The 25303-nt window shown below is 45.3% G+C and overlaps 1 protein-coding gene across 1 annotated transcript in view; it reads right to left on the bottom strand.

The window, feature by feature from the left end:
* Positions 1 to 25303, bottom strand: part of LOC119161377 (WD repeat-containing protein 47) — a 170738-nt gene that overhangs the window by 125448 nt on the left and 19987 nt on the right. Inside the window, exons 4-5 of the mRNA XM_075879415.1 lie at positions 23683 to 24809; positions 12923 to 13037 (exon numbers count right to left, since the gene is read on the bottom strand). Of these exons, the coding sequence (XP_075735530.1) occupies positions 12923 to 13037; positions 23683 to 24809 (1242 nt within the window). The remainder of the gene's footprint in view (positions 1 to 12922; positions 13038 to 23682; positions 24810 to 25303) is intronic.

The following is a 25303-nucleotide window of genomic DNA, read 5'->3' as shown; positions in this document are numbered from 1 at the left end:
CGTCTGCCGTAAATATGGCAATACAGTAGACCTATTGCGGCGCAACCTGGAGTAATCGAGAAAGTATATTCTGCTTAGCAGTGATTCCATTTACTGGGACAAGAACAGGGCTGTAGAATACTAGCACCAAACTAATCAATATCAATATATACACCGTCGAAAGACCCGCGCGATCACCTTTGCTGGGATGTATATAAGGGCGAAAATGCAGCATGAATAACATTTTAGCTTGGCAAACGCGTAGCCTTCTGAACGTCAAACCTCCGCTGGGCATTGTTAGCTGTTTATACCAACGAACTCGTAATCGGCACACTCCCTTGGTGTTGGTCTACCGGAGGAGCGAACCACGCTCGCAAACTCCCTTAGCCTGATGAAGCTGCCTAACCTATTCCTAGCAGTGGTCCGTATACTTCCTTCTTTACGTAGCGTTTCTGCACAATTATACGGTTTGAAGCTTAAAGCACAATTAACAGGCGTGCCGGTTAAATACGAAGTCGCGATTGTCGATGGCACCTGCAGAGTTGTTAACTGAATTGCGGGACTTTCCGTGCCAAAACCACGGCACGATTACAAGGCACGCCGGAGTATGGGGACTATACTAACTAATTTCGAGCAAACGGAGGTGTCTGCTTAACGTGACTTAAGACTTTACGCACACGCGCGAGACTTTTGCACCGACCCATCTTCCATTAATCAGAGTAGAGAGTGCACATTGAGCAGAGCGCCGTTCGACAACAGGAGTACAAACGCAAGCGTGTGCATATTTAATATGAGCTTCTTCAACGGCTCATAAGGTGCACGTAAGCCATGCGAAAATCATATTCATTATATATATATATATATATATATATATATATATATATATATATATATATATATATATATATATATACACAATCGCCTTCCTCGAAACATAAGAGAAAGAATACGCATTAACGGTGGGACTCCAGAGAAACTCATGTTCAGCAATCCTTCCCCCTCCTACTTCGTTTATTTTGTCAGCTGAGGCCAGCTCACGAAACATTTATAAATTGGAGTAAATACGTCCCTCCGCAAAAAAAAAAAATCTTCCTCGGTCGCTGAATCCCTGCCGAATCAGTCATAGCCGAAGTGACTTTACTCAGTTCTCCAACATATATACTGCTCTCCTGTATAAAGCGATGGAAGTATATAAGATAGGGCGCACACTGCAGTAAAACACATGGCCACTACGTGAAGCATGAAGAGACGCATTTTCGATACCAGCACTGTTTCCTATTTGGTGATTGGTTTGGACACTGAGAAATGCACATCCACGAGCCACATACGTGCGCACGAAGAAACGTTTCCGCGAAAGTACTGCCACCGGTGATAACGCGTACTAAGCTCGCCAAACAACAAGAAATCACGAAGAAGACATGAGCACGCGCACTCCAATTTCGTTCAATAAATTCACAGCAAGTAATAACTGTTTTTTTTCTTGGATTCTCCTCCGAAACCCGATTTCAGAAAAAAAAAACTACTCTTTCAATATTAACTTACTAAGTCAATATAACGAAGTGGAAATGCAACATTCTTAAATGAAAAACAAAATAAAGCCAAATCGTTGCGCTTCTACGGGCGAACTAAGTGTGGTCACTATATCTACCAGACATAAGCCGAAAAGTCGACCAATAAACCCTCTTTCTTCTCAATGAAACTGTTCTTTTGTCAAAAGAGAACATCTGTCACGACAAGAAACGAGGGCACGGTTGTCAAAGCTGACCACACGTTTCAACACCAATGCAGAGGTATGGCTCGAGTATTTTCAGAGCATGCATATAATTATTGGTGGGGTTTTACGTCCCAAAATCAAGATGTACTTATGAGACGCCGCCGTGCAGGGCTCCGAAAATTTCCACGGCCTGGGGTTCTTTAACGTACACCCAAGTTAAAGGAAGGGGGCTACAAGCATTTTCGTCTCCATCGAAAATACCGTTGCAGCAGCCGGGATTCGATGCTATACGATACAGCGCATATTACAACGTACGCGTGTCCCAGAGTAAACACTACTTCCCAAGTGGCACAAAATATAGTGTCGATGTGTTTAACCACCACAAATTGAGGTTTGCGCCCCTACACAGGACGAATGAGGGAAAGCGACAGTAACGGATGAGAACGAAATAGAGAGAGAGAGAGTATCCATGAACACAATGACGTAAGAAACGCAATAATGCCCTCGTAGGCGTTCAACTGTATGTTCCACAATCCGTAAGAATTGCAACCCTCTGTCGACTCGGCCTCGCAAACCTCTGTTCAGACTGCATACAAGGTCAGTCTTCTGAAATCATTAGGTCGGATAATTAATGGCAGTCTGCCACAAGCGTTCAACTGTACGTTCTACAATCTGTAAGAACTACAACCCCCTGTTGACTCGGCCTCGCAAACATCTGCTTTGATAGTATACGAGGTCCGTCTTCTGAAATCATTAGGTCAGCTAATTAATAGCAGTCTGTCGTCAGCGCAAGCTCATCAAATGTTATTTGTTGCAAAGTTAGACGGCCATATGACTCCCATAAACAAGCGCGCAAGTTAGCTGACACGCTTAGCGTACACGAAAATTCCGAGTCACTTCTGGAGGCCTGAAAATTGCGGGACGCACAAGCGCAGAAAAAAAAGTTATAACAAAGAAAAAAAAAGAACTCACTGCGCAACTTTCTGGGGCCCGCCCTGCACGCAGCTTGGAACTGTCAAAAAACTCCGATTCATATTCCCCTTTGAGCCCTGCGCGACTTCATAACCAGAACAAATAGCCCAGCTCCGCTGGCAGCCAAAATATAATTCCAGGAAACAAAGACATATTATAAGCGAGCAAGAATGCAGTCATTTCGAAGCAGAAAGATCACTACTAAGGTGCGAGCGGCACAATGCCGTCCCGGTTTCGTTTCGGGGACAATTACGGAACGCAAGCCAGCTCGGGGCCACGCGAAGAAAAAAAAAAGAACAAGAAAACGCGCGAGGTGCGCTAGAACGTTAGAGCAGCTAGCTAGCGTATACACAGACTCTATCTACTGTAGTCCAACACTCGGTTTATGCCACAGCGGCGTATGCGCTGCAGGGCTCCGCCAGTTACGCCGTTCTTCTGGAGCAGCAGTGGAACGAAGCACGAAATCAGAGTGCGGCATTTTCCTCACCAGCAGTCGGGCCGAGGAATGCGCCTCGTCGCCTTCCGCCGGCCGGGCACCCGGAGGCGACAGCAACGAGAAGAAAGGGGCCTTGTCGTGGAGGCTGCAGCGCGACGGTGCCTTCTTCATCGTCGACGTGCCGCACAGCTGGCGCGTCGCCGCTCTTCTAATGTGTCTCAAGCGTGCCTTTTTCGCCGACCCTCTCTCAGCACCGCCGCCACCCCCCCTTCAAGAGTGAGCGGTCCACAACAAACACTACCGCACAAAACAGCGCCGGCTATAATGCCGGCGCGAGTAAATGACCGGGCGCGTGCCGGCACGACGCTTGCGACCTTTACCTATATCTGCGGAAAACCACCGTTGACGTCGTCGTCGACCGGTTCTGTAACGTACAGGTTTGTCACCGTGCTCGACGAACTCGGGCCGGACGGCGGAAGAACGCGGTTGCAACTTGACGGTACACACGCAAAAAGGCTCGGTCTCGAAGGTCGACCGCGATGTAGAAGCGCTACGCCCGGCGTCAGAAGCAACAAGAGGAGGAAGAAGAAGAAGAAAAGTAAAAGCGACTGCTATCAGTCAAGTCAGTGAGTATGTAAAGAGCTCTCGCACGAGTAGTTCTCCGCGGAAAAGAAAGGGGTCTACGACAACTGTAGGGTGCACAGAAACGAAAACCGGGGGGGAAAAAAAGCGAGGAGGATCGGAAAGAGATGGGGGGGGGGGGGGGGCTCTCTATAGGGCACCTGCGAAAATCAACTCCATCAGCAGCACTCGACTGTCTTTTCCTGCATATGATCACAGCGCTGCACTTGCCTTCAACTTTGCTTTTCCATCACTCGTAGCGAGAAGGAACGAGGATATTCGGCACACAAAAGCGAAATCACGCGGCTATATATATACAAATATACGAAGACTTACGGCGGCAACCTTAGCGCGCTATGAAGCCGTATAGCGGACACGTCAAAGCTTTGCGGCACAAACAGCAAGGCGCTCGAGCTGTTGCGAGAGAAACGCCCCCCGGGAGGTACGTAATCAGAGTGAAGATGAGATTGCGAGGACATGAAAAAAAAAAAAAAAGGGGGCGGCCAGCCTTGGAGGGGGGGGGGGGGGGAGGGGACGGCATTCCAATGAGCTGATGCAGAGCGCTTTCATCGAGAGAAGAGATATTGCACAACCTCCGTGCCGGCGATATGCATTTTTATACGCGGGACAGATCGCTTTCAAGCGATTGCCAACGTTTTGTAAACAATGGGCTCCCCGCGTCGCCCCGATACCCCACATTCGCGTCCAACAGCGGAGGTTTGCTCAAATTTCTAGACAGCCCGACGTATACGAATCGTATACGTCCGTACACAGCTGGTGGCACGCCCTCGGTGTGGAAATGCAAGCGCCAGCGTCGTGTTACACGGCCGCGTCAGAGTTCGCACAGATTTTCGAAGCGAAAATTCAAGGATACTGAAGGTCTTTCCAAGACCTGTCACCGGTTTTTCAATGACTCAGAGCGGCACGAAAAGTTGGATTGTTTCTTTTTTACTCCGAAGTCTGCAAGAATGACCGATTTTTATATGTATAATTACTGCTTTCGTTATATGATCCTGTGTTTTGTACTTTTGTTCTAATGCTGTACTACAAGTGTTGATTTCTCCTGTATACTGTAATGCACGATTTATTTGCTTTTAATTTTGCTGTTTTGTATTCTATTTTCTACTGTAACCCCCCTACAAAATGCCAATGGGCGATGTAGGTACTTGTAATAAAATAAAAATAATAAAAAAATAAAAATAAAATAAAATTTTATTGCACTTACGATAAATACATGCCTCCCAGAATTGTAACAAAAGTGTCTAGTCTCCACAGTAGCCGACTTTCACTTCACTCTACTCCATTTCATACATCATGGCGCAACGCTGCGGAACCTATACACAAGTTCGCCTTGCAAGATGTGCGAGTACGCGCGTCCCGCACTTGGCTTTCGTCGTTGTGAACGCCAGCGCTAGCCGAGCAATGACTCTCACGCGTGATGGCCGCAACTGAAACGCCACGCGAAGCACCAAAAGCAACAACAACAAAGAGACGTTAAGCGGTTCAGACAACTTAATAAACAACTTAATAATTGCGCGTCCGCAGCCGCCCCGTACGGACGCAGCCTCCCATTGCGAACGGCTGGCAGGCTGCGTCGGTATACGGCTGCTGCGGACGCGCAACCAAATCTGTCGAATGATAACGGTGCAGCGGTGTTAATATCTTACAAGAAAGAACCCTTCGCGCGCTGTGCTCATAACACAGGCCCGTGGCCAGGAGGGGCCCTATGCCCCCCCCCCCCCGAAATTTGCATGAAGGGGGTGTTTTTCAAGGCCTACAACAAATGCCCCCCCCCCCCCCCAAACCCACGAAAAATCCAAGGCTACAGACCACGCACAGGGGTTGTTTCCGAGCGCTCTTTATATAGCACTGTCGTATGACGCTCATAAATAGCACGACTTGGTAAACAGCAAATGAGACTCACTGTTGCTGAGGGTGATTCCTTAGAAGAAACATCTGCGAATACTCGAGAAGCAACGCTTCCCTTGCGTCCTCACAATGTAGGCTATAGCACAACAATGATTGAAAGGGTTTAACTTTCCAAAACCACCATACAATTATGAAGGCCTGCGGAAATTTCAACCGCCTGGGGTTCTTTAACGTGCACCGGAATCCAGGTACACGGTCCTCAAGCGCAGTCTCGCCTCCACTTCAATCCCGCTACCTTTGGTTCAGCAGTAGAGTACTATAACCACTAGACCATGGTGGGTGATGAATGCCACCGGGAATAGAAAGCGTCTAATTAAGAAATGGTAGGCGGCACAACGTTCAAGAAGTAGCGTAAGGGCCTGCTTATCCTTGAGAGTTACTGTATATGCTAGGTAGCAGAGTTGCGCAGAACTTTGCACTGCGCCGCTATTCGGCGAGCGCTGTCACGTGGTGCAAAGCGACGTCAAGTGCTCAATTTCACGCGTCGAAGCCAACTTTATACATGCACAACGGCGCGCCGAGTACCTTCCGTCAGCCCCCATCGTGAGCGGTCGTCGAGCGTGTCAGCGTGCGCGCGCGCGTCAAATGTGCGCTTTGTTTATGGGCTCCATAACTTGGCGAAGTGTTAGAAAGTACGTCGCATTGACAGTTGGACGCAACATATGACTGGGCACCTAATGCCGGCTGCTATTTGCCTTCCATAGTATTTATACCATTGTACAAATAAAATTTAATTGAAAAACTCTAGCGTCGCTGTCTGCTCCGCGGCACGAATTAAATATTTCAATTCGAAGGGCTCTAATTGCATGCTAAGATGACTTGACGACGATAGCCAACCTGCATTCCCATGAAGATTCGCTAAATCTCCGTTCACCTGTTTCCTGCTTGATTTGCTCTTAATTACCTTTGGCTTACCTTTTGTACTAAGCTGACCTTGAAGCCCCGCCGTGGTGGTCTAGTGGCTAAGGTACTCGGCTGCTGACCCACAGGTCGCGGGTTCAAATCCCGGCTGCGGCGGCTGCATTTCTGATAGAGGTGGAAATGTTGTAGGCCCGTGTGCTCAGATTTGGGTGCACGTTAAAGAACCCCTGGTGGTCAAAATTTCCGGAGCCCTCCAACTACGGCGTCTCTCATAATCATATGGTGGTTTTGGGACGTTAAACCCCACATATCAATCAAGCTGACCTTGGATTGTTTTCTTAGTTATTTTACTTATGTTGGTTTGATTTACTTTGCGTTTTTAGTTTGATTACTTCATTGGGTACCATTTAATGCAGTTAGGCTTGCTTTGTAGATGTTTGGTGTATTATATGACGCAATACGAATACTGGCAGCACTCGTGTTGTCGCCAAAAGACTGGATCTTATCGTGTTTCAAAAGACGTTTAAGACTTTCACCTTGATTATTAGAATTTGTACTGCACAAAATGCGCGACTCACGTGGTCATTTGAAATGAGTTTAAAAAGCAAATTTTCTGCGCCACTTTTTAGAACAGTGACCCCATTGTGAATAATGGTTAATGACTAATGAGAGTTTGTCAGTGGTCTCCAGGTTAACCGCACACGCAATGATATTCTATCCACGGTGGCCGACCAGCTGGCATCGGCAGCTAAAATGCATTCTGATTGTCGACCACACGTTGCGTGAATTTCCATCAAACGCCCTTCAAGACAACTATTTCTTGCCTTCCGGCCAGGGGAGGAAAGGTCGTGTGCATGCTGAAAGTAATCGCACCATTTTTCGTTGCAAATTTCTGCGCATAAAAGCCAACTTTTGAGCTGTTTGATCGTCGCATGCATCTGAGAGCTGTGATAGTAGAATATGCCCACCACTACAAAACTGTTGTTCATTGCGTAGTTTTGTTCATGGACGCCATTCGTGAGAACCTACAGCAATATACAGCTTCCCTGCAAAAGTGAAATCTTGCTCAGCGCGTGCGAAAAAAATGGCCCCTCCACCCCAAAGGGAATCGTGAGGAAATGCGAATGCATTTCTTGCGTTGAGAGAGGGTACCATTGTCGTCAGCCATTCAATTGCCTTCACCCAAATCTGTCATCGCCTTGAGAGGCGCCTAGCCAGTGAACTGGCGAGAGTGAGGAGCAAGCGGACGAAGAGTGGGGCGCCAGCGTTCTCGGCTGGCTCAGCGTTGATGCTTCACAGCGGCGTGTCGAGCCAGCACCTCTTTCACTTAGTAGAGGAGGCACCGCTCGAACACACATTTCCGGGTGTTCTTCAGAGGCACCCAACCAGCGAACGGTCAAGAGTGAGGCGCGAGCGGACGGTAAAGTTCGGCGCAGGGAGGAGGGAGAGCGAACGGCGAGAGATGGAGCGGCGAAGCACTGCACCTATCCTCTCCACTCTCTCGCCCCACATGCTCCGGTTGCTAGGGGCGAGGATAAGCGCGCACGCTCGCAACTTTTGCTATGAGAGACGGTGTGAGGGCGGAGAAATAACACCTGCCGGCGCTCGGACACCGCCGCGGAAAACGCCGGATGCCTGATATCATCATCATCATCCGCCTGTCTACGTCCACTGCAGGACAAAGGCCTCTACCCTGTTCTGCCAGTCAACTTGGTCCTGTGCTTGCTCCTGCCACTTTATACCTGCAAACTTTCTAATCTCATCTGCCCACCTAAACTTCTGTCGCACCCTAACCCGCTTGCCCTCTCTGGGAATCCAGCCAGTTATCCTTATTAACCAGTGGTTATCCTGCCTACGCGCTACATGCCTGGACCATGTGCATTTTTTCTTGTTTTATTCAACTGTGATATCCTTAAACCCAGTTTGTTCCCTGATCCACTCTGCTCTCTTCTTATATCGTATGGTTACACCTATCATTTTCCTGGCCATAACTCGCTGCGTCGTCCTCAATTTATGCTGAACCCTCTTTGTAAGTCTCAAGGTTTCTGCTCCGTAGTTAAGTACCGGCAAGATACAGCTGTTATATACCTTCCTCTTGAGGGATAGTGTCAATCTACCTGTCATAATTTGAGAGTGCTTGCCGAATGTGCTCCACCCCATTCTTATTCTTCTAGTTACTTCAATCTCGTGGTTCAGCTCTGCGGTTATTACCTGCCCTAAGTAGACATAGTCTTTCACAACTTGAAGTGCACTATTACCTATTTCAAAGCGCTGCTCTTTTCCGAGATTGTTGTGCATTACTTTCGTTTTCTGCAGATTAATTTTAAGACCCACCTTTTTTCTCTCCTAGTCTAACTCCGTAATCATGAGTTGCAATTCGTACTCTGAGTTAATCAGCAATGCAATGTCATCGGCGAAGCGCAGGTTACTAGGGTACTCTCCATTAACTCTTATCCCTAACTGTTCCCATTCCAGGCTTCTGAAAACCTCCTGTAAGCATGCGGTAAATAGCATTGGGGAGATTGTGTCCCCCTGCCCTACACCCTTCTTGATTCGTATTCTGTTGCTTTCTTTATGAAGTACTATGGTAGCAGTTGATCCCCTGTAGATTTCTGCCAGAATATTTATATATACTTCACTTACGCCCTGATTCCGCAGTGTCTGCATGATGGCTGATATTTCTACTGAATCAAACACCTTCTTGTCATCTATGAATTCTATTTAAAGTTGTTGGTTATATTCTGCGCATTTCTCTATTACCTGATTAATAGTATGAATGTGGTCAATTGTTGAGTAGCCTGTTTGAAATCCTGCTTGTTCCTTTGGTTAATTGAATTCTGATGTTTTCTTTACTCTGTTAGCAATTACCTTTCTAAATAGCTTGTATACTACAGAGAGCAAGCTGATCGGCCTGTAATTCTTCAAGTCCTTGTCATCTCCCTTCTTATGTATTAAGATGATGTTAGCGTTCTTCCAAGACCCTGCTACTCTTCCCGTCAGGAGACACCTCGTAAACAGGGTGGCTAGTTTTTCTAACACAATCTGTCCTCCACCTTTCAGCAGATCCGATGTTACCTGATCCTCACCAGCAGCTTTGCCTCTTTGCATGCTCTCCAGAGCTTTTCTGACTTCTATCATTACTGGTGGGGTGTCATCTGGGTTACTGCTAGTTCTTATAGTATTAAGATCCTGGTCGTCTCTGCTACTGTACAGATCTCTGTAAAACTCCTCCGCTATTTTAACTATCCTATCCATATTGGTGGTTATTTTGCCTTCTTTGTCCCTTAGTGCATACATCTATTTTTTGCCTATCCCAAGTTTCCTTTTCACTGCTTTGACGCTTCCTCCGTTTTTCAGAGCGTGTTCAATTCTCTCCATGTTATACCTTCTTACATCCCATACCTTATGCCTATTAATCAACTTCGAAAGCTCTGCCAGTTCTATTTTGTCTGTTGTACTTGAGACTTTCATGATTTGATGCTTCCTAATTAGATTCTTCGTTTCCTGGGAAAGCTTGCCAGTGTCCGGTCTAACTACCCTGCCTCCAACTCCCATTGCCCACTCCGTAATGATACTCGTCAGATTATCATTCATTGTATCTACGCTAAGATTGGTTTCCTCATTAAGAGCCGTGTACCTGTTCTGAAGCGACACTCTGCATTCCTGTACTTTTCCTCTCAGTGCTAGCACATTGATTGGCTACTTGCGTATCAGTTTCTGTCGTTCCTTCTTCAAGTCTAGGTGAATTCGAGAACGTACCATTCTATGGTCACTGCATCGTACCTTGCCAATCACTTCCACATCCTGCACGATACCTGGGTGTGTGGTCATTATAAAGTCTATTTCGTTCTTATTTTCGCCATTAGGGCTCCTCGATGTCCACTTGCAGTTTTCTCGTTTTCGGTAGAAGGTATTCAAAATCCGTAAATTATTGCATTCTGCGAATTCTGCTAGTAGCTCTTCTCTGGCGTTTCTGCCTGATATAGCTTGACTTAAAAATGCATTCGCATTTAAAAATCTGCGGCACGTCCCCCGTGCCGAAACATCGTGCCGTATTTGTCTCCTGCGGGCGCGACGAGTGGCATCACTGCATAGTCATTGAACATAATTGACAGACCTATAAGTGCAATTCCGCTTGAACAGAATTGACAGACCTATAAGTGCAATTCCGTTCCTATAGGGAGCATATACAGTAACTCTCATCATCATCATCATCAGCCTGACTACGTCCACTGCAGGACAAAGGCCTCTCCCATGTTCCGCCAGTTAACCCGGTCCTGTGCTTGCTGCTGCCAATTTATACCTGGAAATTTCCTAATCTCATCTGCCCACCTAACCTTCTGTCTCCCCCGACCCGCTTCCCTTTTCTGGGAATCCAGTTATTTACCCTTAATGACCAGCGGTTATCCTGTCTACGCGCTATATGCCCGGCCCATGTCCATTTCTTGTTCTTGATTTCAGCTATGATATCCTTAACCCCCGTTTGTTCCCTAATTCACTCAGCTCTCTTCTTGTCTCTTAAGGTTACACCTACCATTTTTCTTTCCATTGCTCGCTGCGTCGTCCTCAATTTAAGCTGAACCCTCTTTGTAAGTCTCCAGGTTTCTGCTCCGTAGCTAAGTACCGGCAAGATACAGCTGTTATATACCTTCCTCTTAAGGGATAGTGGCAATCTACCTGTCATAATTTGAGAGTGCTTGCCAAATGTGCTCCACCCCATTCTTATTCTTCTAGTTACTTCAATCTCGTGGTTCGGCTCCGCGGTTATTACCTGCCCTAAGTAGACATAGTCTTTTACAACTTGAAGTGCAGTAACAGTAACTCTACTTATCCTCAAGCTGAAGAGCTACCTTGCGATAGGTGGCAGGTCAACCGGCCGACAGCGGCGGTCTCTCATTGGACGCTCGCCTCTGTCACAGCAGGGGGTAGCCAGTGAGAGAGATATGGCGGGCCGTCGATCCGTCGACTCCACAAGAATGCGAGTTTTTTTTTTTTTTTTTTTTTTTCGAAATGGGCCAAATTCAGAACCGAAACTAGCTCCTCTATTTGCCTTTACATACTCTTAACTTTACTCTAAAACAGTAATGTTAAATTAGTAATTATTATTATTATTTATTATTACTGTTTTAGATGAAAGATTAGGGTATGTGTGTGCCAATACAGCCTCATCTGAGCTATAGTTGCGACGATAGGTGTAGCCCGAGAAGAGAACGACGACAAAGAGACAAGAAGGACACGAGCACTAAGTCTCTTTGTCGTCGTTCTGTTCTCCCGCTACAACTATCGTCATTTCATATCAACTAGCCCAAACTGCCACACTCCTATAGATACGGTTCTGTATTTGACCAATTTCGAAACAAAAATATCATGCTTTGAACAGCACGAAAAAATGCATCGCGTGCAAGGCCATTCGTCCTGTCTCACTCTATCTTAAATTTACCCTACTTGTTTTATGTGCATGCCTTTTTTGTATATTTTTATCATAGTTCTAAACGAAAATTTACAGTGTAATGTCCGAGTTTAACATTATCAATTTCTATTGTTTAATGTGTAAAATGACGGTATGATCGTGAAGCACACGTTATAGTTGTGGTTTTTGGATTAATAAGGACCCCTTGAGGTTCTTGCATTCCACCCCTATAGTAATGTGGCCGCCGTGACCGCTAATTGAACCCATGTCCTCTACACATGTTCACCAGAGCTATCATGGCAAACCCAAATATTTGCAATCGTGAAGTTGATTAAGATTGAGGTGATGTGCGCAGTGTGATTCTTTTTGTTGTTATTGATCATCACTGCATGTGAGCAAGAAGGGCTAGTAAGTGTGCTGTTCATTAGAGGTCTTTGCACCACAAATACGAGGAAAGGAAAGCCCGTGCATAAGTTAGTAAAGTGTTCATGTTTGTGAAGCGAGCGCAGCATTTGTCAAGCAGTTGAATCAGAGCTCCTGCCTGCCATTCGCCAAGGCACTCGATTCCCAGCGCCACCAGGCAACCACCAATTCATCCACTGGAAAGAGGTACCCTGCTTTGCACTCAGTGGTGTGGGCACTCATTTGTCAAGAAGTTGGCCTGTCCTTTCCGCTATTTTTTCTTTACAACCTTTACCTTCCCCGAAAAGACTCTGGTTCGATCGCCTGTATTGAACAATGTCCTTGGGGAGATCTTCACCCTAATTTAGAGCTGCCGCATTACGTTTTAGACATGAAGAATAACGCTGGAATAAATCTAGCACAAACTTCTATATTTTATAGCAACAATGACTGATTCACTTTGTGTTTTCTGTCCTTCGCTCTCCTTCCTATTGACGCCGGCTGTGTCGCCTACAAAACACATAGTCAACCTGTTTGACATATCCCACCAAAATGCCCCGTAGAGAGAAATAGGAGTATGCAGAAATAAGGAACTGACTGTGTTGATGAGAACTCTTGCTGACCCAGCGCTGGAAGGCTGCGCAAGTGACCGAGGCTGGGCACCTACAGACCGTGTGTCTGAATGGACGCTTGAATCACTGTGCTCTGGAAAGCTAGAAGAAACGGCAAGAAATACATCAACACTTCCTTCAAACATGTTGAGAAACCTCGACAAATGCGAGGGAGGTGGACTAACCAAGCATCCATATAATCCACACGATAGGGGCTAGAACATTTACGACAGGTGTGTGAAAATATTTGAGCCTTCCGATACAAAATACTAATTTTGCCTTTGCCTCTGGCCTTGCCTCTCACCTCTTACCCTTCTCTCTCAGTACGCAGTAAGATATACTTCATTTTCAAAATGACCGCAAATACGACCTTTTTCCTTTCTTACTAATATACCAGCTTTTAAAGTGTTCCCAATAATTCCCAATAATACTACACTACTAACCACCGTTCAAACTGTTAACGACACTGCAAGGTGCCACTTCTAAAGAGTCCTTAAAACAATTTTTCAGCATGGTCATTAAAAGCTGCCGATTGGTAGTCGACTTTTGAGAGTGCGCCAGCTAAACATTGTATAGCGCAGCGCACGGCCTCGAATTCACATTGAATCTTGAAAACCAGCCAGACATTGCTCTCTCTTTTTTCTAGAAACGATGTCCATAAACCCTAATTACTACTCAGCCCTTGGCTGAATTGAGCATCGTGCGCTTCATGGTTACCGCGGCCGCGATCCCACCAAACGTAAGCTGCACGTTCGAAGAAAAAAAAAAGGGAAGTGCTCAAGGTCATGACACAAGCTGACTGAGACATGCGCTGACACGTGCATACTACTCGATTTGTCAGTAGAAGGCATTCAAGAACACAGTTTTAGTAGTATGCGTGATGAGCCTAATTTTATGTGCCTCAGCCAAAAAAATAAATAGTTGCTGAATGGAAGAAGATATCTGCTCTTGACTACTTCATCTAAATATAGGCCTAGGAAAATTTCATCCAATTAGTGGTACTCCATGCACTTCTTCCATCAGAGGTTAGTACAGTGTAAAGACCAAATCATTCTACCAAAAATGAACCAACGCTATTCACAACACCAAAGTTTGACAACTTCGTCATCTAAGAAGTAATAGAAGTTGAAAGCATTGGAGTAAAATTCATTGAATGATAGAAAAAAGAAACATGTTTGATCCGTATGCCACATTAATTGGTATAACACAAAAGTAAAACATGCCCTTACATAAGTAGTTCAATGTTTATTATTTATATTCATAAAAGAGAGCTTGCACAAGGTCTGTTGGGGGTTAGGCAGCTCCAGCACTGTTTAGCATGAACAGAGCCACATTGGTTCTTGGTGGCACATCTTCATTCCGACGAGTAACGTCATTGATAAATGATTAAAGAAACCTCTGTGGTAGCTGCAGTAGTTAACGGTGCGAACGGAATCGGAGAAAGCGGTGTGACAAAATAATGTTGCCGACTGGACGCAGAATTTGACCTAAGGTCAGCATCCTGCGGCATGTTAAAGAGCTAGTGATCACCATGGCCAAACTAGAGTGAAACGCAATGCACATCATGTCTACCCTCTAGCCCAGCTGTGATTGATTTTTCTCGAAGCCAGCACAAGTAGAGAATGCAGTGTTACAGCCACAGGAGGCAGGCACGCATTCTACAGCTATCTTCAGTACCAACGGATGCTGTGGGTGAGGCAGGGGTGTAGCTAGGGGAGGGGAGGTTCCAACCTACCTAAACATTTTTCAGTTTCGCTTGTGTTTGTGTGTGCATATATATATATATATATATATATAAATATATATATAAATATATAAATATATAAATATATGACATGATGAATGGGACACGTGGCCTGGCTCATATGCCATGTTTATTCCGTTCCGACTTCTTCCTTCTCGGCTTCTACTACAAGTCACTGCCTTCCTACGTCACAGGATTCCCCCTCTCCCGAAAGAATGCGCACGTTATATACAACAAAACAACAAAAAGCATAAAGCGAAGAATGTCAAAATGTGCAGTAGCTCAATTTCAGAAGGGAGTTTTTTAACTCCCACAAAAGCATCACAGCAGAGGCCAGCAGTCTGGTCATATCTAGGGTAGCTCTGGTGGAAGAAGCTGGCTGTTGCGCCCGGGATAGCATAACGCCGCCCTGCACATCTGCACTGATGATGACACGACTTGAGGTCTTGTGAGGAACGAACAAGGCTTGAAATCTGTGCAGCATTGGATTGACAAATGTCTTTGGCATCCGATCCAGCGCCGTCGTGGCAACAGACGCTTTGATTTTAGTCGGCGTGCGTGGGAACCAAGGCTGATGGGACGATGTCTTTTTTTGTCCGTTGTATACGTGGCAGCTTCATGTCTGTTTCGTAACTTTCTGTGGCATTCTCTCAGTTTGTTGGATCGCACACATGGCCTTGAGAACTGGTGCAAAAAATTTTGTCGATGTTGCTTTCTGCGAAGATGGCTCAAACATTGACTTTGCCTTTGTTTCTTTAATTGCTGCTGTCTCTGATGACCTTTAAGCCACAGGTGTACTCGTGAGGAGGTTTCACTTGATCGTTTTGTTCTTGTTCGAGTAGCCGTTGTAGTTCCTGGAGTTCGTGGAGTTGCCTTTGTTGAAATTGCTTATTTTGTTGCGAAAGTTGGTCAGATGGGCATCTTTCAGGAACATGAGTCTGCTTTCCTTTGCATGGTGATGTGATCAATAGATAATCGGTAGTTGATACTGTACTGCTGGGCTTGTCTTGCGATGAAAGCAGCGTGACAGACTGATGAGAAAGCTCCAAAGATGGTTGCCAGTCATCATTGATTGTAAATGCTTCTGTCAGTTGACAATGCACCGGCGCTGATAGATTCAAAATTTCTGCAGTGCTTTGACTCACATGTGTGTTATCTTTTGACGATGAGAGCACAACAGACATGGCTTCAGGTGGTTCTGATGGCATATGTTTTTCTTTTTGCAGCGAGATTAGGCTGAGAATGTTTGTCAAATGACCCTGGTCCGGAACGTCAGGAGGTGGGCTGGTATTGTAAGGATTCACCAGCTCATCATCATCATCATCAGCCTGACTATGTCCACTGCAGGACAAAGGCCTCTCCCATGTTCCGCCAGTTAACCCGGTCCTGTGCTTGCTGCTGCCAATTTATACCCGCAAACTTCTTAATCTCATCTGCCCACCTAACTTTCTGTCTCCCCCTAACCCGCTTGCCTTCTCTGGGAATCCAGTTAGTTACCCTTAACGACCAGCGGCTATCCTGTCTACGCGCGACATGCCCGGTCCATGTCCATTTCCTCCTCTTTATTTCAACTATGATATCCTTAACCCCCGTTTGTCCCCTAATCCACTCCGCCCTCTTCTTGTCTCTCAAGGTTACGCCTACCATTTTTCTTTCCATTGCTCGCTGCGTCGTCCTCAATTTAAGCTGAACCCTCTTTGTGAGTCTCCAGGTTTCTGCTCCGTAGCTAAATACCGGCAAGATACAGCTGTTATATACCTTCCTCTTAAGGGATAATGGCAATCTACCTGTCATAATTTGAGAGTGCTTGCCGAATGTGCTCCACCCCATTCTTATTCTTCTAGTTACTTCAATCTCGTGGTTAGGCTCTGCGGTAATCACCTGCCCTAAGTAGACATAGTCTCTTACAACTTCAAGTGCACTATTACTTATCTCGAAGCGCTGTTCCTTTCTGAGGTTGTTGTACATTACTTTCGTTTTCTGCAGATTCATTTTAAGACCCACCTTTCTGCTCTCCTTGTCTAACTCCGTAATCATGAGTTGCAATTCGTCCCCTGAATTACTCAGCAATGCAATGTCATCGGCGAAGCGCAGGTTAACTCTCCATTAGGTCTTATCCCGAACTGTTCTCATTCTAGGCTTCTGAAAACCTCCTGTAAGCACGCGGTAAATAGCATTGGGGAGATTGTGTCCCCCTGCCTTACACCCTTCTTGATTGGTATTCTGTTGCTTTCTTTATGAAGCACTATAGTAGCAGTTGATCCCCTGTAGATTTCTTCCAGGATGTTTATATATACTTCATCGATGCCCTGATTCCGCAGTGTCTGCATGACGGCCGATATTTCTACTGAATCAAACGCCTTCTCGTAATCTATGAAGGCTATGTATAGTGGTTGGTTATATTCTGAGCATTTCTATATTACCTGATTGATAGTATGAATGTGGTCGATTGTTGAGTAGCCTGTTCGAAATCCTGCTTGTTTCTTTGGTTGATTAAATTCTAATGTTTTCTTTACTCTGTTAGCAATTACTTTTGTAAATAGCTTGTATACTACAGAGAGCAAGCTAATCGGCCTGTAGTTCTTCAAGTCCATGTCATCTCCTTCCTTATGTATTAAGATGATGTTAGCGTTCTTCCAAGACTCTGGTACTCTTCCCGTCAGGAGACACCTCGTAAACAGGGTGGCTAGTTTTTCTAACACAATCTGTCCGCCATCTTTCAGCAGATCTGATGTTACCTGATCCTCACCAGCAGCTTTGCCTCTTTGCATGCTCTCCAAAGCTTTTCTGACTTCTTCTATCATTACTGATGGGGTGTCATCTGAGTTACTGCTAGTTCTTATAGTATTAAGGTCCTGGTTGTCTCAGCTACTGTACAGATCTCTGTAAAACTCCTCCGCTATTTTAACTATCCTATCCATATTGGTGGTTATTTTGCCTTCTTTGTCCCTTTGTGCATACATCCATTTGTTGCCTATCCCAAGTTTCCTTTTCACTGCTTTGACACTTCCTCCGTTTTTCAGAGCGTGTTCAATTCTATCCATGTTATACCTTCTTACATCGCATACCTTACGCCTATTAATCAACTTCGAAAGCTCTGCTAGTTCTATTTTGTTTGTTGTACTTGCGACTTTCATGATTTGATGCTCTTTAATGAGATTCTTCGTTTCCTGGGAAAGCTTGCCAGTGTCCTAAATACTCTGCCTCCAACTTGCACTGCACACTCCGTAATGATACTCGTCAGATTATCATTCATTGTATCTACGCTAAGATTGGTTTCCTCATTAAGAGCCGTGTACCTGTTCTGAAGCGACACTCTGAATTCCTGTACTTTTCCTCTCAGTGCTAGCTCATTGATTGGCTTCTTGCATATCAGTTTCTGTCGTTCCTTCTTCAAGTCTAGGCGAATTCGAGACCGTACCATTCTATGGTCACTGCATCGTACCTTGCCAATCACTTCCACATCCTGCACGATGCCTGGGTGTGCACTCATTATAAAGTCTATTTCGTTCTTATTTTCGCCATTAGGGCTCCTCCATGTCCACTTGCGGTTTCCTCGTTTTCGGTAGAAGGTATTCAAAATCCGTAAATTTTTGCGTTCTGCGAATTCTACTAGTAGCTCTCCTCTGGTGTTTCTAGTACCGATGCCAAAATTTCCTACTGCCTGGTCTCCAGCCTGGTTCTTCCCTATCTTTGCATTAAAGTCTCCCATCAGTATTGTATACTGTGTTTTTACCTTACTCATTGCCGATTCCACGTCTTCATAGAAGCTTTCAACTGAAGCGTCATCATGGCTGGATGTAGGCGCGTAAGCCTGTACCACCTTTATCTTGTATCTCTTATTCAGTTTAATTACGATACCTACCACCCTTTCATTAATGCTATAGTATTCCTCTATGTTGCCAGCTATGTATCTGTGAATAAGAAACCCCACTCCCAGTTCTCTTCTGTCAGCCAAGCCCCGATAGCAAAGGATGTGCCCATTCTGTAGCACCGTATAGGCCTCATCTGTCCTCCTAACCTCACCGAGCCCTATTATATCCCATTTAACACCCTCTAGCTCCTCGAATAGTACAGCTAGACTTCCCTCACTAGATAAGGTTCTAGCGTTAAACGTTGCCAAGTTCAGGTTCCAATTCACCAGCTCATCACGTGTAAATTCCGTCACACGTTCGAAGCCGTCTGGGCCTTGTGTGTGACACGAAGCATCAAGGGATTCGGGTGGTTCAGTAACATCTGAAGTGATGTGGTGGAGTGAACACATTTAAAATGCCGATTTCACTGCTTTTGGAAAAGCCAGCTTTAGGTTCAGTCTTTTGGCGAAATGGTCCAGATTCCTTTTGGTATACGGAGGCTTTACCTTGTCTGTTGCGACGTGCAAGTTACCAGTCGGTGTTCGAATGCATGACGTTTTTTTCAGAAGAGTCATATGATGGTACAATGGTGGTATATTTTTTCTGAGGTCTCGTTTGGAAAATAGGCTTACTGCGGAAAGACTTCGCGTAACTGTGATAGGCGAGTTGAAAAGCCTTCCGCTGATGAGGTATGGACAGGTATTCATCACATTCTTTGAAAAGGGTGATCATTTCTTCTTTGATCTTTTTCCAAGACTCATCGTTCTCGATGATGTGGGTGAGGTAAAATTTGAATGCTTCACCTGAGATGTAGTCAGTGAAGTTGGTGATCATCTCCCGTTCCAACCAGGATCAGCGGCGGCGTGGAGCTCGAACAGGTTGAACCAGTCCTGTATGGGTCCGTCGTCCGCTGATCCTGTGTACTTCGAGATTTCAAGGTCTGTCAGTGATGATGCCATGGTGCTAGTCACGACATACTGCGATGATCCGCTTCTGCAGTCCACATATAGTCAAGGCACCATGTTGAGGGCTTCGTTAATGATGCGTGGCTGATGAAGTGGCTTCCAGGTCTTCATCCTGTCGACTCGTGTGACGTTAAGATAAATGAGAGACGTGGCCTTGCTCATACGCCATGTTTATTTCGTTGTGACTTCTTCCTTCTCGGCTTTTACTGCAAGTCGCTACCTTCCTACGTCTCTCTCTCTCTCTCTCTCTCACACACACGCACGCACGCACGCACGCACGCACACACACACACACACACACACACACACACACACACACACACACACACACACACACACACACACACACACACACACACACACACACACACACACACACACACACACACACACACACACACACACATATATATATATATATATATATATATACAGTACACACTCAGTAAATGAAAATCTGTTAAATGGAACTACTGCTTAAACGAAACCACCGGCTATATATATATATATATATATATATAATGCGTCGGCTTCCGCACAGAAGCCTTGTTCACCAGCTTTTTGATTGGCGTCCAGTGTTTTTATTTCTACCAAGCCATTACATGCCAAGCTGATGAGATCTTGTTTAATTCTTGAGTTCACACTGCATTGTAGGTGAGCAGCATGGTTTTCTGGACCAGTTGGTTTGTGATGTGAAAGTTACCGTATTTACACGATTCTATCGCGCCCTCGATTGTAACGCGCACCCGATTTCCACGAAGAAAAAAAAAACTAAGACATCAATTGCAACACGCACCCATTTTTCTCGCTGGCCCGCACGATCACACCACTCAAAAAAAGAACTCCTTTCGGGAGCGTCTTCCATTTATATATGAGGTACGGGGGAAGCTTGTGCCCATCTGACATGTAACAGAGCATTGCCATCACTGTAGTTTTACCGTGGACCGATGTCAGCACACGAACTTCCTTCGCCCCCTTCTTCTAGACGGTTGTGGTGCCAGGCATGTCGAAGTAAAGAGGCGTATGATCGGCATTCCCGATTTGCCCAAGCAGGTAGCCGTTGTTGTGCCGCAAGTTCAAGATGAACCTCTGAAAACTGTGAAGCTTTTCATCGTACTCCTCCGCAAAACTTTTCGCATATGCCCGTTCACCTTCGGAGGGGAAAGCCTTTCCTCTTCATAAAGTTAGTTAGCCAGCACCTGCTCGCTTTAAACTGGCTCCGCGTTAGACCTTTTTCTAAGGCTAATTGCATAGCCCGCACTTGGAGCAGTTCTGTCGTCACGGGCCGCTGTGCCGCTCGCTGCTCAAGCACATATTCGCCGAGCAGTTCTTCAATTTGCGGAAACCGACCCTGCTGTGGTCCACTGAAGCCCTTGCGCGAAGCTTTGCCGTCGACAATCTTCTGCTTTTGTTTCCACCAGTCCTGCACGCACATTTCGGGAACCCCGAACGACCGCAATGCGGCCCGATTTTCGTCCGTTTCTGCACACGCGATGACTTTTCTTTTAAAAGCGGTATCGTGGTGCACTCGAGTTTTTGGAGTCGGCCCTTCCATGCCGTTGATGTTAATGCACTACAAGATGACGAACTCCTCAGCACTTGTACGAAGTGCTGCACATGGGAAACACATAGGCAGAAATGGCAGACGCGCCATGCCGACGCACGTAGGGGGCGGCCATTTTGGAATGCCGATGGCAATAGAGTGACCGTATTCATTTTTTTTTGGTACTCGATTCTAACGCGCATGCAATTTATGAACTCGCTTAACCGGAAAAGAGGTGTGCGTTAGATTCGAGTAATTACGGTAAGGGTACCAGAATGTTTCAGAACAAGAACAAAGGAACAGACAGGATACAGCTGGACTTACAACTGAAGTTGATTAAACAACAGTATTCCCTAGGACACCATCACGCATGCACGAAAAAACCAATGACACATGTAGGAACATCCCTATCTTCTGCCAACTGGCACTGGAGGGCACTTTCCCTTGCATTGCAAGAGGTGCAGATGCACACCCCATATCGGCAGTGTCTTGATTGTAGTGAGGGAACATAATAGATTGATGATGGTATGTGATGTCCCAAAACCACCATATGATTATGAGAAACGGCTTAGTGGAGGGCTCCAGAAATTTCGACCACCTGGGGTTTTTTAATGTGCACCCAAATCTGAGCACACAGGCCTACAGCATTTTCACCTCCATCAAAAATGCAGTCGCCGCAGACAAGATTCGATCCTACGACCTGCAGGTCAGCAGCCCAGTACCTTGGCCATTAGACCTCCACAGTGGGGCAGAACACAATAGATTAGAAACAGAAACATGCGAAACTTTCCACATCAAGAAGTTGGGTGCTGAATTATGTGTTAGTCAACCATCGGTGCATATCACGGATAAAGAATTTCAGTACCTGCATAATCTATAAATTTCCCATGTAGCACAAGTGTTAAAGGGGCCCTGAAACACTTCTTCAAGTTCAGCTAATATGTTTCACGACAAACATGATGATGCTGTCTAATAAAATGGCCACTACTGGATCTATCAGCACGGTAACTGTTGAAAATTGACCTTACGGCCTCTTCCCTGTGTTGATTTCACAAACAAATAATGCCTGATGTAGGTTTAGAGACCAGGGCATCACGAAATATTTATAGGAGCTGTTTTAAGTTAAATGACCTCATTGCTTCAGATGCCCAAACTGGCACATTTATTTATTATTTGACTTCCTCAGCCTACTTGCCTAAGCTGTAAAAAAAAAGTATTTACGAAACAAAAGCATTTGAGAGGCAGGTAGCCCCCCCCTCCCCCCCCCCCCCAAATAAAATCCTGTATATGTCCATCATCACAAACAACAGTGGCTCATGTCCAGAATTGTGAGTAAGCGTGAAGAAACAAGGAGGTAGAAGAGAACTGCCATAGACAGAGTGCTACTTTCAAGCGATCTTTTATTTTCCATGGATGCAAACCAACTAGCACACCAATGCATTTTAACTCATGTCCAGGCTAAGCCTTTTTTCGGAAACATTGAAAACATGTCACAACTTCTCTGCAGCTAAACAGAATACTTGCAATAGTTGTTTGTAATGACAGATTAAATGTGGTACATCATTCTTAGTGTACCAGTGAGCTCGTTCTGCACTGTTTTCATTTCGTGTTGGGCAATACCTGTTCTGACAATGGGCTATTTGGACACATTTAACAGAGTTTTACATCCAAGCTTACTGTGTGGCCAATATACAGAGCAATTTTCTTGGTTAAAAGAAATGATGCATTAGAAATATATTTATAATGAAAACCATTATCTGGAGTTCTACGTCCCAAAACCACAATATGATTATGAGGGATGCCGTAGTGGAGGCCTCCAGAATATTTCGACCATCTGGCGTTCTTTAATGTGCAGTGACAGCACACACTACATGGGCCTCTACCATTCTGCCTCCATCGATGTGTGACCACCAGGGCTGGGATCGAACCCGTGACCTGGTCAGCAGCTGGGTACCCTAACTGCTACACCAGCACAGAGGGTGTGCATTAAAAATAAGAGAAGATAATAATTGTTCAGAGTGGAATGTCATTTTCATTTAAATATTCCTGTGTTAGACAAAGAATTAGAAAACAGTTGATGATACTGATGTGTGTTTGATGCTCTGCATCATGAAGACAGACAAGACAATAACATGAATGGGTTGCCAATTCAGGCAGACATTTAGATTGAGCACATTCACACCAACCAGGCAAGTTTGAGTCATCTGCTGATGGTTAATTTTAGCGTGAAACAAGAAATGTTCTGGTCCATGCATAATTTGAAACTTTTATCTGGGATTGTAGTAACAAAAGAATAAATAAATAAAACAAAGTTAGCCACGTGCTGAATAAGTGGAAGTCAACAGTTTAACTGTTTTCTAAAGATATTGAAGTCTCGAATTTTCCACACACACACAAAAAAGGATATAGTGCACAAAGTTCTATTGACTGCCAAATGTAGAAATTATGAGGTGTGCTCAAGTAACTCTCAACTAGTTCGCATTCCAACTGGTATTGCGCTTAGAGAAGTACCACAAGAAGTTGTTTTTTCATACCTTGCATTGAATACTGCAACACTTTGAAGTATGCGAATGGCAGAGCAGCTAAGAAGCGCATGAAAATTGCAATCACTAGCAAGCAACAAACTACAGTAGCCATTTACCTGTCAGTAGACCGGAGGTCTTCAGAGTTGTTTTTTGCCACTCCATCTATCGTAACAGTTGTCACATGAGCAGGTGCTATCCTTGGAGGTAGTGGTGTGCTTGTCACAAATTTCACACTTGCTTTCTGAGCTGGCTGTCCTACTGGAGTCAATGGTGTTGTCAGAAGAGCTGATGCAGGAGATTTGACACGTGAAGGTGCAGAGCTAGTGGCACTTGTTGGGGCAGATGTATAAGGTGTCTGCACTGGGGAAGATAGATATGCCAACAATGAGTCTGCCGAGTTCGACGTCTTTCTTTCACTTTTTTCACTTTCAACCACAGATGGTGGCACAGTCGGGGTCGCCATGGCAGCGTCCATTCTTTGAAGGAGGTTCCTCTTCAGACGCTGAAATTCCTTCCAGAACTCATCACTGCCTTGACTTTCATTTTTGCTCTTGTCCTTGTTCTCTTCCTCCTCTTCTTTGAGTAAATCAGGCAATGTGCCTGGACGAATGTCAGTGCAGCTTGTGCTGAATACGTCGCCCACCTCAAACAGCCGATCAACGGATGTATTCATCAGCTTCTTGCCAGTCAGATGGAAGGCCCCAAAAGAACGCGACATAGATGAGGACATGTCTGCCATTGATAGGGCCATCTTGGCACAACCACTGAGAGCTGGGTGGCTGCCAGCAGAAAAGAGGCCCCCTTCCATGCTGGCCATTATAAGTGACCTGCTCATTGGAGTGCGTGGAACAGCTGAATGTGGAAAGACGCGCGGCTTGATTGGTGTCGCCAGGATTTGCTCTGTCCAAGACGCTTCCAGGAATGGTTTCACCAACTGTCGAATGTCAACATTTAGCACTTTCTGTTCAAATGGGTACGAAAAGACCTCTGGTGGGAGGCACTGAAGCCACGAAAGAAGGCTGAGATCAGCATCAGCACTTCCCAGGAGTTCGGTGAAAACAAACTCCTCATCCTGAGTGCTGCTTGGTGGAAGGGTTGCCTTTTTCTGGCAGAGGTTAACACTAGTTTCATACAAAATTCCCTTTATGAGTAGTTGGACCAGCCGGTCGCCAGATGATGTTCGACTGACCGACACTGGAGACTTCACTGGAGATGGCAGTAGCTTCTCCACGAGTGGCAACACCTATGGAATGAAGAAAACAGTGTTTTGTTTAACAATGACCCAGAGGTTATCAGTGTAAAACAGGGCATAACAATGAGCACAAAATGATACATCGATAAAATAAAGCTCTATTCCCTATAGCGCGTGACAAGTCAGGAATGCAAAAATCCCACTTGCTTGAGCAGCATGTTGCATCTACTCTTCGCTTCCAGCAAAGTTATTTGCTGGTCAGACAAGCACTTTGTGGTGAACTGCTTAGAAGGCAAATCAGTGGAAGTGGAATGATTTTTTAAACATTGGTGCACTGTTGCTGTATTGCCATCATCATCAATACATGTTCACAAAATTGCCACCACACAAGGCCAAGGTAGGGATGTGAATAATAACTACAGGCATATGCAGTGTTTTACTATAGTATATGCGTGCATGTAGAGAGAGATTTCAGTAATAAAATTTTGTAAATGTGACTGCCATTTGATTGGAACAGTAGGCTTGTGGTTCACCGTTTTTGTAAT

The sequence above is a fragment of the Rhipicephalus microplus genome, chromosome X (genome assembly GCF_043290135.1).
Source record: "Rhipicephalus microplus isolate Deutch F79 chromosome X, USDA_Rmic, whole genome shotgun sequence".
Lineage (NCBI taxonomy): Eukaryota > Metazoa > Arthropoda > Arachnida > Ixodida > Ixodidae > Rhipicephalus > Rhipicephalus microplus.
Note: the sequence above shows the minus strand (reverse complement) of the source record. Positions and strands in the feature narration are given on the sequence as shown.